Below are 14,326 nucleotides of genomic sequence, written 5' to 3'. Positions count from 1 at the left end.
GTATTCTGGACATTTACATGAATTCATTTAGAATTTCGTGGCTACAACCTAAGACTGAACAAACTAGATTTGACATAGGCCTACTTTTAGCCATATATTAATTGTAACAATATAAAATCCAAACGAACAGCCCTTCTCTGTGAAGGGACGGACGAGTCGGGACGACACTTCTCAATGAAGTCCTTGAGACAGACTTTACCCCCACATGTCATTGGTTGCGCCCGACCCTCCCCGAGCACTCTTTGGGGAAGAATGCGCCGCTTCTCGACGCTTAATTTTTAGATTCGCTGCAGAAGAATTGTTCTGAAAACAGTAATAATGCATAAAGTTTGTTCTAGGCTGCACGGCCCGTCTGTGTTGGGGAAAACGGATTCGTGGAAATCAGTGACAGTTTGTGTGGAATTCCACAAAGAAGGCGGTAAGAATGCAGTGTTTTTGTGTTCACATTTAAAGTGACCAGAACATAGTGTAAAGTTTTGCATAATTGTGTTGCGTATTTATACTCCGACCATAACGGTCCTGTCATAACAAAAAGGACGAATAACTATACGTTTGATTTAACGGTTCTGATTTGAACTTGACGAATGACTGCCCTGTCACCATTATCTATCTCACAGTGCTTTACTTTTTCCACATGTTATGTTACAGCCTTATTCCAAAATGGATTAAATTTATTATTTTCCTCAAATCTACAAACAATAACCCATAATGACAATGTGAAATTTTTGAAATATTTACAAATTTATAAAAATACATAAATAGTAGGCTACAATAGTATAAGCTTGGCGCACCTATTTTTGGGCAGTTTCTCCCATTCTTCTTTACAGAATCTCTCAAGCTCCATAGTTAGATGGGGAGCGTCTTTGGTTGCACAGACATTTTCAGATCTCTCCAAAGATGTTCAATCAGATTCAAGTCTGGGCCACTCAAGGACATTCACAGAGTTCACATCCACTCCTTTGTTATCTTGGCTGTGTGCTTAGGGTCGTTGTCCTGTTGGAAGATGAACCGTCACCCCAGTGTGCTCTGGAGCAGGTTTTCATCAAGGATGTCTCTAAACACTGCTGCATTCATCTTTCCCTCGATCCTGACTAGTCCTCCAGTTCCTGCCGCTGAAAAACATCCCCACAGAATGATGCTGCCACACAATGCTTCACTATAGGGATGGTATTGGCCAGGTGTGGAGCGGTGCCTGATTTCCACCAGACATGATGCTTGCCATTCAGGCCAAATAATTCAATCTTTGTTTCTCATGGTCTGAGAATCCTTCAGGTGCCTTTTGGCAAACACCAGACGGGCCGTCATGTGCCTTTTACTGAGGACTGGCTTCCGTCTGGCCACTCTACCATACAGGCCTGATTGGTGGAGTGCTGCAGAGATGGTTGTTCTTCTGGAAGCTTCTCCTCTTTCCACAGAGAAACACTGGAGCTCTGTCAGAGTGACAATCGGGTTCTTGGTCATCTCCCTGACTAAGACCCTTCTCACCCGATCGCTCAGTTTGGCCGGGCGGCCAGCTTTAGGAAGAGTCCTGATGGTTCCAAACTTATTCCATTTACGGGTGATGGAGGCCACTGTTCTCAGTGGGACCTTCAATGCTGCAGAAATTGTTCTGTACCTTTCCCCAGATCTGTCCAATACTTTAGACTTCATGGCTTGGTTTGTGCTCTGAAATGCACTGTTAACTGTGGGACCTTATATCGACAGTCTGTGTGTGCCTTTCCAAATCATGTCCAGTCAACTGAATTTACCACAGGTGGACTCCAATCAAGAAGTAGAAACATCTCAAGGACGATCACTGAAAACCGGATGCACCTGACCTCAATTTTGAGCATGATGGCAAAGGCTGTGAATACTTTATGTACATGTGATTTTTTCAGAGATTTACAAAGATTTCAAACAAACTTATTTCACGTTGTCATTATGGGGTATTGTTTGCACTATTGATGCACTATCTATCTATCTATCTATCTATCTATCTATCTATCTATCTATCTATCTATCTATCTATCTATCTATCTATCTATTAATTGAAATGGAGAGACTAAAGATACTTAAAAATAATACATTTATTGTGAGAGAGAGAGAGAGAGGGGCAGATAGATAGAACTGTATGCATTTCTAAGCACTAAAATGTACCCAGGTGTGCTATGCCAAAAATCAGCAGTGAAACACACACCACCTGTCCTGCCCCAGATTCCGCCATGTGACTATAAACCTGAGCCATATAAGGTAAGAGGTTAATGTCTGGGGACATTCATAATAATTCACATGGAGAAATCAAATCACCAAATACACTGAGAAATCAACTTATCTTTAAGCATGAATGAATTCTCTTATAGGGCATGTCTAAAGGCCGTTTACTAGAGATTAGGAAACACAACTGCAACCCCATGACCATGAAGGTAACATATTACAAGAAGCCAGTCTTCATAAACCAGGGTTACATGCAGTGGCTGTGGGATGTGGATGGAAGACGCTATCTGGACTTGTTTGCAGGGGTGGCCACCGTCAGTGTAGGACACTGTAACCCGTAAGGTTCAATTTGTTGCCATGCAACATCTTTATTTGTTTATTTCATGATTGTGCATTATAGTTTGCTTGAAATTAAATAAATGACTGCAATTAGTTTAATATGTGTGTACTTGTTTCTGCATGTTATTGCCCTGAGCTTTTACATGGGCTTAGTTTTTGTTTATGAAATGGTGTTAGTTCTAAAATCGAATCAGAAGTTTGAATGTTTGCAGGAAAGTGACACAGGCAGCCGAGAAACAGCTAAGGCGCCTATGGCACACAACACCCATCTACGTGTATCCACAAATGCAGGAGTATGCAGAGAAACTTGCCTCCCTTTTGCCAGACCCGCTGAAGGTGAGTTTTCATTGCTGGAAGTGGAAGGTTGAGCACAGGTCCGGCCTGTTTTGTCTTAGGAAATGTATTAAAAAAAGATGTTACTGTAAATGAAATAAAATTAAATGACTAATAGTATATTAGTAAATTATAATATATATAATTTTATATATATATATATATATATATATATATAAAATACAAATAAAACCAATAAGCAAAATGGTATTATTAATCAATAAATAACAATAAAACAAATCAAAGGATCTCATCCTTATATAATAAAGAAATTATAAATATACAGAAATTAATGTTATCATAATTTCATTGTGCTTTCTAATGTCATAGTATCCACCTTATTTTGCAACGTGAAAGTAAGCCATTTTCAGATACTTATCTGATTAGCCGCTATAGGTAAATACGAAGAAAACAGCACAATGCAGTATATGGTAAAAACCGTTTGTTACATAATACATTTAAAGGGATAGTTCACCCTAAAATGAAAATTCTGTCATTATTTACTCACCCTCATGTCGTTTCAAACCCGTAAGACCTTTGTTCATCTTTAGAACACAAATTAAGATATTTTTGATGAAATCTGAGAGCTTTCTGACCCCCCTATAGACAGCAACTTCATAACCACTTTCAAGGCCCAGAAAGGTAGTAAAGACATCTTTAAAATAGTCGCATGGGTGCGATGCTGATGCATGAGCCGGCCAATACTGAGCTGACGTCCTGACGTAGAACTCGTAAGCGCTGCACTGTGTTTACTACATGAACAGCGTCAAATACTGACATGGAAGAGAGGAAATTGTTTGCTCTTTGCACACAAAAAGTATTCTCGTCACTTCGTAACATTAAGGTTGAACCACTGCAGTCACATGGACTATTTTAAAGATGTCTTTACTACCTTCCTGGGCCTTGAAAGTGGTAATAATGTTGCAGTCTATGGGGGGTCAGAACGCTATAGGATTTCATCAAATAGATCTTCATTTGTGTTCCGAAGATGAATGAAGGTCTTGGAACGACATGAGGGTAAGTAATTAATGACAGAATTTTCATTTTTGGTAAAATTATCCCTTTAAATAATATGGTAAGAACTAGGGTTGTAACGGTATACCGGAATGGCGGTTTATCCCGATATTGACATGTATGATTATCATATCGTGAACATTTGCTTATCCAAGGTTTTGGAAAAAAAATTAAATCAGATCTCACCTGCGCATATGCAACTTCTTTCCACTTGAGCTTAGACTCCACCCATACATGTACAGGGGAGAAAATGTCTGAGACACAGGTTGCGATTTCTAATCTCTTTCCCCCGCAGAAAAAAAGTTGAAATCTGCAGTGTGGGAATACTTTGGGTATCCGAAAAACAAACGAGGGGTTTTCCTTGAAGGTGGATATCCAGTTGTGTTGCGAAATATGGACGAAGAGTGGCTGCAAAAGGAGGATACGTCGAACATGTTCTCCCATATTCGCGAACACCATCCCTCCCTGCAGATAAAGTTCCATTTATAACTCAAGGCTGTATTATTTCCATTTTGAGGCAGATGTCACGAAAAATGCGCGATTTGATAGATGGATGAATAAATCTAAAATATAGCTGTGCAATAAATCAAATCGATATATGAGTGTGTCAAAAAACTGCTATACTGTAAATCTATATTCTGTAGTATGTGTGACGCTCATGGTGTTTAAAGCGTCTGCCTTCTCACTCACTATATGAGGACGTGAACACATGAACATATCCAGAGCTGCTCTGAGAAAAATAAATGAGCATTTCATAATTTTATTTAAAAGAATCACCGTCAAATATACTCTCGACTGAAACTCATAGGAGTTTAGTACAACCTGTCAAAATAAAAGTTCATAGACTCATTAAAAAATTTCATTAAAAAAAGTTTGTTTTAATAAACCATGTTCAACCAAAAAACTCTTATCTGTTTTCATTCATTTTAGGGTCATTGTAGCTGTTGATTATAATAATAATGATTCTTTAATACCGTATACCGTGAAACCATGATATTTTCTGAGACGATTATCATACCGTGAAAATCTCATACCGTTACAACCCTAGTAAGAACTGCCAGTTTGCGATATCAAGCTGCATAAACCGTTTTAAAAATAACTGGAAATGAATGACACCAGAAGCTAAAACGTTAAAAATAAAGTGGGTCTTTAAACATGACAATATATAGCTGCCTTTATATCATAGGAAAGGGGCTTTTTTTCATTATAAAAAAAGAAATTAACACTTTTATTCAGCTACGATGCATTAAACTGATCAAACGTGACAGTAAATACATTTATTATGTCACAAATTATTTATATTTTAAATAAATGCTGTTCATTTTTTTTTATTAATCAAAGAACCATAAAAGAATGTATCACAGTTTCCACAAAAATATTAAGCAGCACAACTGTTTACAACATAGATAATAATAAGAAATCAGCATATTAGAATTATTAGAATGATTTCTGAAGGATCATGTGACACTGAACACTGGAGTAATGATGCTGAAAATTCAGCTTTGTGATCACAGTAATAAATTACATTTTAAAATGCATTCAAATTGAAAACATTTATTTTAAATTGTAATAATTTCACAATATTACTTATTTTAGATGAAAATAAATGGACCCTTGGTGAACAGAAGAGACTACTTTCAAAACCATTAGAATAACTACATACATACTGACACAAAACTTATAAATGATAAATGTATGCATGCAGAAAATGTTAATACTTTACATATATTTCCCCTTGTAATATTGTGATGGTCTTTTTTTCTAGGTTGTGTATTTTACCAACAGTGGCTCGGAGGCGAATGACCTTGCAGTTCTAATGGCCCGACTTCACACAGGAAATTTTGACGTCATCACTCTCAGGTGATTGAACTTATTTGCCAATAATCTTTCCAATATCTGAACAAATGGAAGACGGGGAGTTCTTGGGCAATCTGTTGGTGTCAGCTCAAGCAGCCCTGTTCAACCATAGATACTGTAATCACTGCATCATTTGTGTTTGTCTGTGCAGGGGTTCTTATCATGGTGGCAGTCCACAAGCGACAGGTCTGACGTCCAATGCGGATTACAAATATCCCATCCCCTCTTCTCTGGGCTGCCATAATGTACATCTCACACCCACACATCTCTCCTTCTGTCAGCTACCTGCTTTATAATGTGATATTCCTCAGTATCTAGTCCACAAACCAAATTATAAGAGGAAACATCAGAAGTTATTTTGGTGTATGTGTTTAATGCAAAAGTAACATAATTACTGTTAGACCTCATGAGGTTTGAATAACAACCCAGTACATAAGATGATATCTGTGAAAGCTTTTTTCCGCCTTGGAATAAAACAAATACAGAAGGTAATTGCAAGTCTTTAATCTCACAATTCTGAAATATTTATTTCTCGCAAATGTGAGTTATCCGCATTGCAATATGAATATAAATTTGCAATTCTGCGAAATATAGCTGCAATTCTAAAAAAATAGTCAGAATTGCAAAATGTAAACATTTCTCTCGCAATTGCCAGTTTATATTTCAGAATTCAGACTTTATAATTCGCAATTGCGTGTTTATAACTCGCAATTGAATTCTGAGAAATTGATATTTATGGAAACCGGTTTCCATCACGGAATAAAAAATACAAAAAGTAAATGCGACTTTATTTTTGAAAAATCAGAATTGTGATATTTTAAAAAAATATTTCCTTTTGTATTTTTTTTTCTGTGGCGGAAACAAGCTTCCATAAATATCTGACCCATACAAAATATTAATATATTTTATTTCATTCTTTTATTTAATTATTGAAGTGCCATTGCAAAAAGGAAAAAACGAACCCCCAACATTTTCTTAGTCAGTGCTTTAAAAAAATAATACAAAAAATTAAAATATCTAAAAATCAGTTTATATATAAAGTATTTCTTGAATTAAGTTTATTTTCTTAGTTGCAAATAGTTTTTTTTCTTGGTTTAAGCATAACATTTAGTGAGTTTTATGATTTCATTTAAACAAGAAAAAAATAGAAAGTTTGATTCTCAAGTAAATGGAAAACAAACAAAAATGCTGAGAATATAGTGCATTTTCATATTTGAAAAGCAGGTCTTAAAACTGTATGTGTTTGAGATGTGAGATCTGTCTTGCAAAACTTTGATACAATTTGTGAGTGTTATTTAGTATGTGGGTTGTGTTCATTGTAGACCATGTGTCCCGATGTGTTCAGCGGCCTCTGGGGAGGAAGCCACTGTAGAGACTCTCCAGTTCAAACCATCCGAGAATGCAGCTGCTCCCCAGGTACAAACACACACACATAAGCATAATGAGGGCATATCGTCAACGACTTCTGTTTTTATATAAATCTAATAATATATTATGAATCTACAGCCTAACCTTAACCCAAAAGTAACAAATGTATATACTATAATAAATATTGTCACACTTTAGATTAGGGTCCAATTCTCACTATTAAAGAACTATAAACTACGACCTTTGCCTCAAACTCCTAATTACTGCTTATCAATAGTTAGTAAGGTAGTTGTTAAATTTAGGTAGGATTAAGGAATGTAGAATATGGTCATGCAGAAAAAGGTATTTATATGTGCTTTTAGTATTAATAAACAGCCAATTTCCTAGTAATATCCATGCTAAGAAGCAGCTAGATGTAGTTAATATTAACCCTGAACTATAGTGTTACCATAAATATATATTTTTTCTTTGTCTGTTACTAAAAAAAGATGTTTGAATTACCAGTGTATAGGAATGGTGCCATAGACCTTGCCTACCTGTATCAAAACCTGTATAAAAAAAAAAAAAAAAAATATATATATATATATATATATATATATTTGAATCATCTTCTAAATGAGTAATTCCCTGTTAAATACTGTAGTTAAATAAGATGTGTTTAAAGCACAAGGTATGGTTGTGTCATTAGGTCAAACATTTTAAAGCATCAGAAAATTCCCAAGCAGCACCTATGTTTAAAAAAAAAACGCATGAGCAGAGCTTGTTAACTCTTCACTATAATTAGTGTTGGTTGATGAGGCCAGCATCAATAAGAACATTCTAGCAATGTGCTTAAAACCACTCAGAACATCTTAGCAACACCCTGGCAACCACTCACAAGCCCCTAGCACTGTGGCAGCAAGTTCTGCACAAGCACCACTCGCAGTTTCATCAAATCTAGCTCTTATTCAATTGTTAGCACAAATTCCATGCATCATAGATTGTGAATCTCTGATTCTGTCTGTTCTCAGGTCACTGTCAGGCCAATGATATGTATATCAGTCAGCTCAAAGAGATGCTTGCTACAACTGTTCCCAATCGTATTGCTGCCTTCTTTGCAGAACCCATCCAGGTTTTATTACACCATACATTACACTGAATCTGTGTTTGTATAAATGTAATTATATAAATCTATACGGTGGGTCCTAAAAGATCAGCACTGTAGTTTAATATACTTCAACTAACAGTTCATGTCCAGTTGCAAGTGTTGAGTATTTTGCGTCGTTCACATAAGTGGCATTTTAGCTGACAAACAAGACCACATCCCTTACCCAGCACTTTGCTAATAGATGTAATAAGTTAGTTAGCACAACATAAGTGCAAATAACTCGCATTTTCAAAGCAGGATGTCAGTATTTTGCTGTATATTGTAGCACAGTCTGGTTAATGGGAGATTGCATTTAATGTTTATAATTATATAAAATGATTCTGATCAGTAACTGCTTCCATTTTCATCCAAGTGTAATTAAATAAACAGGCCAGCAGCATCCATGGAAGTGAAATCTGTTGATACTTTACGTTCTGTCTGCATTTTTATTTTTATTTATTGCATATTTTTCCAGCCCTGACTAAAATCAACAAATATGCGATATTTTAGTGTACTGTTGTAAAAACAAAATACCACTACCAAGCTCATTCCCCTCAAATATTAACATGTGACAAGTTATATCATGATTTTCATCTTTCTATAGGGTGTTGGTGGGGCTGTTCAGTTTCCAAAGAACTACCTGAAAGACTCCTACCAGCTTGTTCGGGAGAAAGGAGGAATCTGTATAGCGGATGAGGTCTGAAGTATTTGCTAGTAAATCCTATTCTGTACATCAGTGATGCCAAACATGCATGGTTGGTGCTTCAGATAGTAGAGATGACTCAGAATTATCACTCTCATATTTTTAAAAAACAAACCCTAGGCTGCATCCGAAATCGCATACTCGCCCCTACTATATAGTAGGCAACAACAGAAAAAACCCCAGTATGTGACAAAAGTAGGTCTGAATCCACAGTACTCATGAAAAAGTAGGCAAAAGTCCTCAGATTATTTACTACTTCGAGCAAGATTCTGAAGTGTTCATAAGATGGACAATTTACTATCCCATGAGGCCATGGGTGAGGATTTGGCCGTACAACTGTAGCTGGTAGTTCACATGATAATGACAACATGGTGACTGTATGGTAGCACATTCATACTACAAGGACAACACCAGACAACACTGGTGTTTAAATACAAAAGATAACCAACGGCTTGAACAAGGAACAGGTGAAAGAGATTAGTAGCTAATGAGATTAATGAGAGTAACTATGGAAACAAGCCAGGGACTAAAGAAACAGGCATGCATACTGAAAAAATATTACTATATTATTACTATGCAATTACAAAACAGCCCATTTCAGCAGAAGAACTGTATGTCCAACACAAAAACTTAGGTACGGAGAATAATTAATTACAATTTATTTATTTATTTTTTAGACAAAACAATTGATTCAATTTTGGAAGTGTTTTTATTTCGTTTTACGGCTTAATAATATGTAAATACTTGCTTGATTCCTGCACTGCAATAGTTTTTTGGTGTATATTTACTTTGTAATTATTTGTGAAATTTACTAGCAATTTACATTGAAAATTGTTTCAAAGAAATGGCAAGTGACACATTGACTTAAAAATTAAATGTTTAAGTATTTTCTTGTAAAACTTAATCCACTAATCTTTGTACTTACAACTTTGAAAAATCACAATTACAATGTGAAAAAAGTGTTTGTTTATTTTTATTGGTATTTTTGGTTCTTTTAGGTCCAGACTGGCTTTGGCCGCACAGGGAGCCACTTTTGGGGTTTCCAAGGACATAATGTCATTCCAGACATGGTTACCATGGCAAAGGGTATTGCGAATGGCTTCCCGATGGGGGCTTTAGTCACCACAGCGGGTGAGGCTAGTGCCTACTACAGTTAAATCAGCCAAATTCTGATTAACTTATTGTGTGATTTGCTAATTTAAGCTATCAATGGGTTTTTAAAATTTATTCTGTTTTAGCAAGTTTGTATTCATAGTCTAAATGAACTGCCTTTAGACGTGGAGATACGCACACACACACTCAGTCTTATTCTTCAAAGTTTAATGAGGGATTATGCAGAAAAGGGAACGGTGAAACAGGAAGCAGCGCTATGAACCCTGTAGTTCGTTCGAATTTAAGTTCCTGCAAGGCAGTAAATTAAAATATTATCCGAACAAAATTAACCACAAATTATAAATTAAATCTCTCTCATGTTGCATTAATAGGCTCAACGTTGTTCACCTCAACGCTTTGTGACTTTAAAAAGCTCTGGTTGAGTATTTCATATTCTAAAGCTCTGCAGTTAAATGCAGGATATTCTTGTTTTTTAGTTTTTTTTCCTAAGAAAGTTTTATTTGAGATAGCGCTCCTAATGTGGTACCATAGGGCCACATTCACCTCATTCACACATGTGGATCAAATAATGAGTTCAAATTCCTCATTAGTCCCACATACTTGAACGTTGAAAGCATGCTGGAGTACCACTGCTCACTTTACGATTTTTTTCATTCAGTCTAATTGGTCCTCTGGCTCTCGCTGTTTGCTCTTCATCCTGTGAGAAGCTGAGAGAGAGAGAGAGAGAGAGAGAATTGTGTTAAGTCACATACAGCCTGAAATGTTTAAACGTATCTAAAAAAATACATTTCTGACAACAAAATAAATAAAACCTAAAAACTTAAAGCATCTTGTCATCAGTGTATTATGCATTGATTGTTGTTTTCAGCATTGATATCATGTGATTTGCGTATTTTGCAGAGATTGCCAGTTCATTTGCGAAGGGAGTTCATTTCAACACATTCGGTGGAAACCCATTAGCCTGTGCAGTCGCCTCATCAGTGCTAGATGTAAGTACAGATCATTTGACTTTTTAGTTGTGTACAACCCTACATTTCTATCTATTTGATGAATGAGTTAGGTCAAGGTAATCTAAATGTAATCAAAAAGTATTCAGAAAACATTTACCTAAAAAGTGGAAAGTTAATAGATTACATTACTACCTACATTTTTGTAAAGTAGTTTGTAATCAGTAATGACTGATTAAGTAATCTACCCAGTACTGATGATAAACTACTACAATAATATACATCATAAAATATCTGGTATCAGCAATAATGAATAAATAAAATGTCATTTTGAGTGAGATAATAAATAAACTAGAACAAAAAAAAAAACAAATAATGATGGATGGATGGAACTGTATTATTTGAAGTATTATATGATTCATACTAGCTAATAAATACATGAAATTGATAGCTGTATGTTGCTCTCAGACAATAAAAGAAGACAAGATGCAGGAGAACAGTGCTGACGTGGGGACATACCTACTGACCGAACTGGCCAAACTCCGGGACAAGTACGAGATCATCGGTGACGTGAGGGGAAAAGGTCTTCAAATCGGGGTAGAAATGGTCAAAGACAAGGTGAAATGAAAAGTTAATGAAAGTTACATGCATTTAATCTGTCTGCTTCACAGTATCAAGTATTCAACAGTCATCAGCCAAAAAAAAAATTTGATCTACAATAAATGTGTGTACTTTTGACCTGCTGTATGTGATTGGGATTAATAATTTGTTAGAATACAAACCATTTATTATTATCTTTATTTGTTACCTTATCTTAAAAAGAATGAATGAAGCGAGTCTATACATTTATTTGAATAGAAACTACTCAAACTAGCTTACATTTCTGCTTAATGTCAGCAAGTATCCGTAAGTACAAACTCCCCAGCTTCCAAAAACAACATGGAGTACATACAGTGTATGTCAGCTGAAGGATCTTTAGTAAAGACATTTCGTTCCACCTGAACTCATGCCTTGAATACACAGACATCTGGCGGTGCACGTGTCCCACTGTGTACAGCTTTAATGATGGAAACTGCCTCTCATCTGACGCTGTAACCTTACTTTTACCTTTCAGGTATGAGTGCATTAAGCACAAACTACAGCAATTTTTCTTCTAAAAGGGGCTCAGAATAAAATTCACGAAGAGACAAATGCAGATACAATAGTATTCGCATTAAAAACGACACGCTTCAGCTTTAAATGTCTTAAAATCCTCAAGCTTTGTGATTTTGCATTCACTTCATTAAACTTTATTTGCAGAGCAATCATGGTTTCTTGACCTTGAAGTATGAGAAGAGTCGAATGTAGGAGTTAATTTAGCTCCAGATGGAATGGTTAATGATTCAGAGTGTTTGTTGTGAGTGTATGTCATTTTCCTCACAGGGAATGAGCTACAAAACTTGTTAGTCATTAACTAGAGCAGATAGCAATGAGACAGCATGTTTGAACATTCCCAGAAATACACTCCGCTCTCTGCCGGAGTTAAAAACACCCAGTGAACCTCTCTTACCTATGGTTATTTACTGGAAACTGTTTGAGGATGTGTCTAGAAGGATAATACAGATACACAAAGTACGCTTCAGTGACATTTCAGCAGATTTCCGTGCTATTAAAATTAAAAAATAACATTTACTCACTTTATTTCATTGAACATGAAAGGAGATATTTAGCTGAAAGTCAAATCTGCTGTTTTCCATTTAATTAAAGTGGAAGGTGACTTTTACTTTAGCTAAGCTCCAAAAAGCACCACAATATTGGTTAATTTCACTATATTTCACATTCACTGTTCCATTCCAAAACTATTCCATTACATGTTCAAACCAAAAACATGTTTAATCAAGCAGCATACCTGAAATCGCTCTCTTAAAACACACTTTGACATTTCTCTCAAACCCATGTCTAGGTCACCAGAGACCCGCTCCCTCGAGAGGCCATGGCTGAGATCTTCGAGGACACTAAACAAATGGGCGTGCTGATTGGAAAAGGGGGACTGTACGGACAGGTAGGCGAAAGGGTCTATATGTAAAGTGGTTCTTGCGGAGATGGAACATGAATGCATGAGGTGTATAGCTGTGGATGTTGTGCAATGGAAAAGGTATTCCAGGGATTCACTTAGGTCCTGTAGTGGCATGGTCGCTCAATGCCTCAGGAATCCTGCTTGTCTGAACTTATAGAAATAGTCACAGTAAGCAATGAATGTACACTTAAGGAGAAAAAAAATTATAAATATACACACATTTTAATCATAAATTAAAAATAGGAAAAATGCATTTGTCGAAATGTTGAAGTCGTTACGGTCACTTTTAATCAAATTAATGCATTCTTGCTGAATAAACGTTTTTTTTTTTTTTTTTTTACTGACCCCAAACTTTTGAATGGTAGTGTATATATACAATTAGTGATTTCAGAATTTGGCTAGATGTTTTTTAAGGTCAATTTGGTAACATTATGCACCGTTGTGGCTTAATCTGACAACATTTGTGTAGCATGCTTCATTTGATATATTCAAAGCTTAATCTTTCAATCTTAATCTTGCGCAAGCTACTTTTTCTCAAATCCCCCTCCCCTCACCTGTTCTTTTCCAGACTTTCAGGATCAAGCCTCCTATGTGCATAACTAAAGACGACGCAGACTTCTTCCTCGCTGTATTCAACCAGGCAGTGCTGAACTACATGGAGAGAAGATAAGACAATCAGAACATGCTTTCCTGTAGCTCAAACAGTAGAGCTTTGGCGCCAAGGTCATGGGTTCAATTCCCAGGGAAAACAAGAACTGATAAGAATGTAAAATATGTACCTTGAAATGCAATGTAAGTCGCTTTGGATAAAAGCGTCTGCCAAATGCATAAATGTAAAATATTAAGACACATTGCCTCACATTAATTTGGCGAATTTCACATTACAGAACAGGTCTGGGCAAGTTGATCTAAAGATCACTAAAGGCACCTGAACTAACAAATTCTTCACACCTCCTGAACAGTTCTTCTCAGTAACTGATTTGAGTACACTATACTTCAGAACGTTGACGTTGTCAAGTCACATTTATTTATATAGCGCTTTTTACAACACAGATTGTTTCAAAGCAGCTTTACAGAGACAACCGGAAAATAATGCAAAAAAGTTTATTTCCCGAAGAAAATAGCGACACAGTCCAGCTTAAGTTCAATGATTGTTTCATTTTGTTTTAAAAAAGTTATTTTATTATTATTATTTTTATATATACATGTATAGCCGCTCTGGAGTAAACCATGATGTCATCATCCAGCTCAGTTCTTGTATAATAGTGTCAATCCAG

The 14,326-nt window shown here is 36.0% G+C and overlaps 1 protein-coding gene across 1 annotated transcript; it reads left to right on the top strand.

The window, feature by feature from the left end:
• The first annotated feature begins 139 nt into the window (after window positions 1-139).
• agxt2 (alanine--glyoxylate aminotransferase 2) lies at window positions 140-14,295 on the top strand. Its single transcript, XM_077194140.1, has 14 exons — window positions 140-418; window positions 2,141-2,229; window positions 2,340-2,530; window positions 2,745-2,868; window positions 5,645-5,739; window positions 5,888-5,981; window positions 7,059-7,152; window positions 8,115-8,215; window positions 8,835-8,927; window positions 9,932-10,064; window positions 10,947-11,035; window positions 11,462-11,611; window positions 12,936-13,034; window positions 13,618-14,295. Exons 1-14 carry the CDS (start codon window positions 319-321, stop codon window positions 13,717-13,719), a joined length of 1,554 nt encoding a protein of 517 aa, XP_077050255.1. The 5' UTR covers window positions 140-318; the 3' UTR covers window positions 13,720-14,295.
• Window positions 14,296-14,326: the final 31 nt, after the last annotated feature.

Source organism: Siphateles boraxobius, unplaced genomic scaffold, assembly GCF_051911475.1.
Source record: "Siphateles boraxobius isolate OS27281-9 unplaced genomic scaffold, OSU_SipBor_1 11, whole genome shotgun sequence".
In the NCBI taxonomy this organism is placed as follows: domain Eukaryota; kingdom Metazoa; phylum Chordata; class Actinopteri; order Cypriniformes; family Leuciscidae; genus Siphateles; species Siphateles boraxobius.
This window is presented reverse-complemented; position numbering and strand designations above follow the sequence as displayed.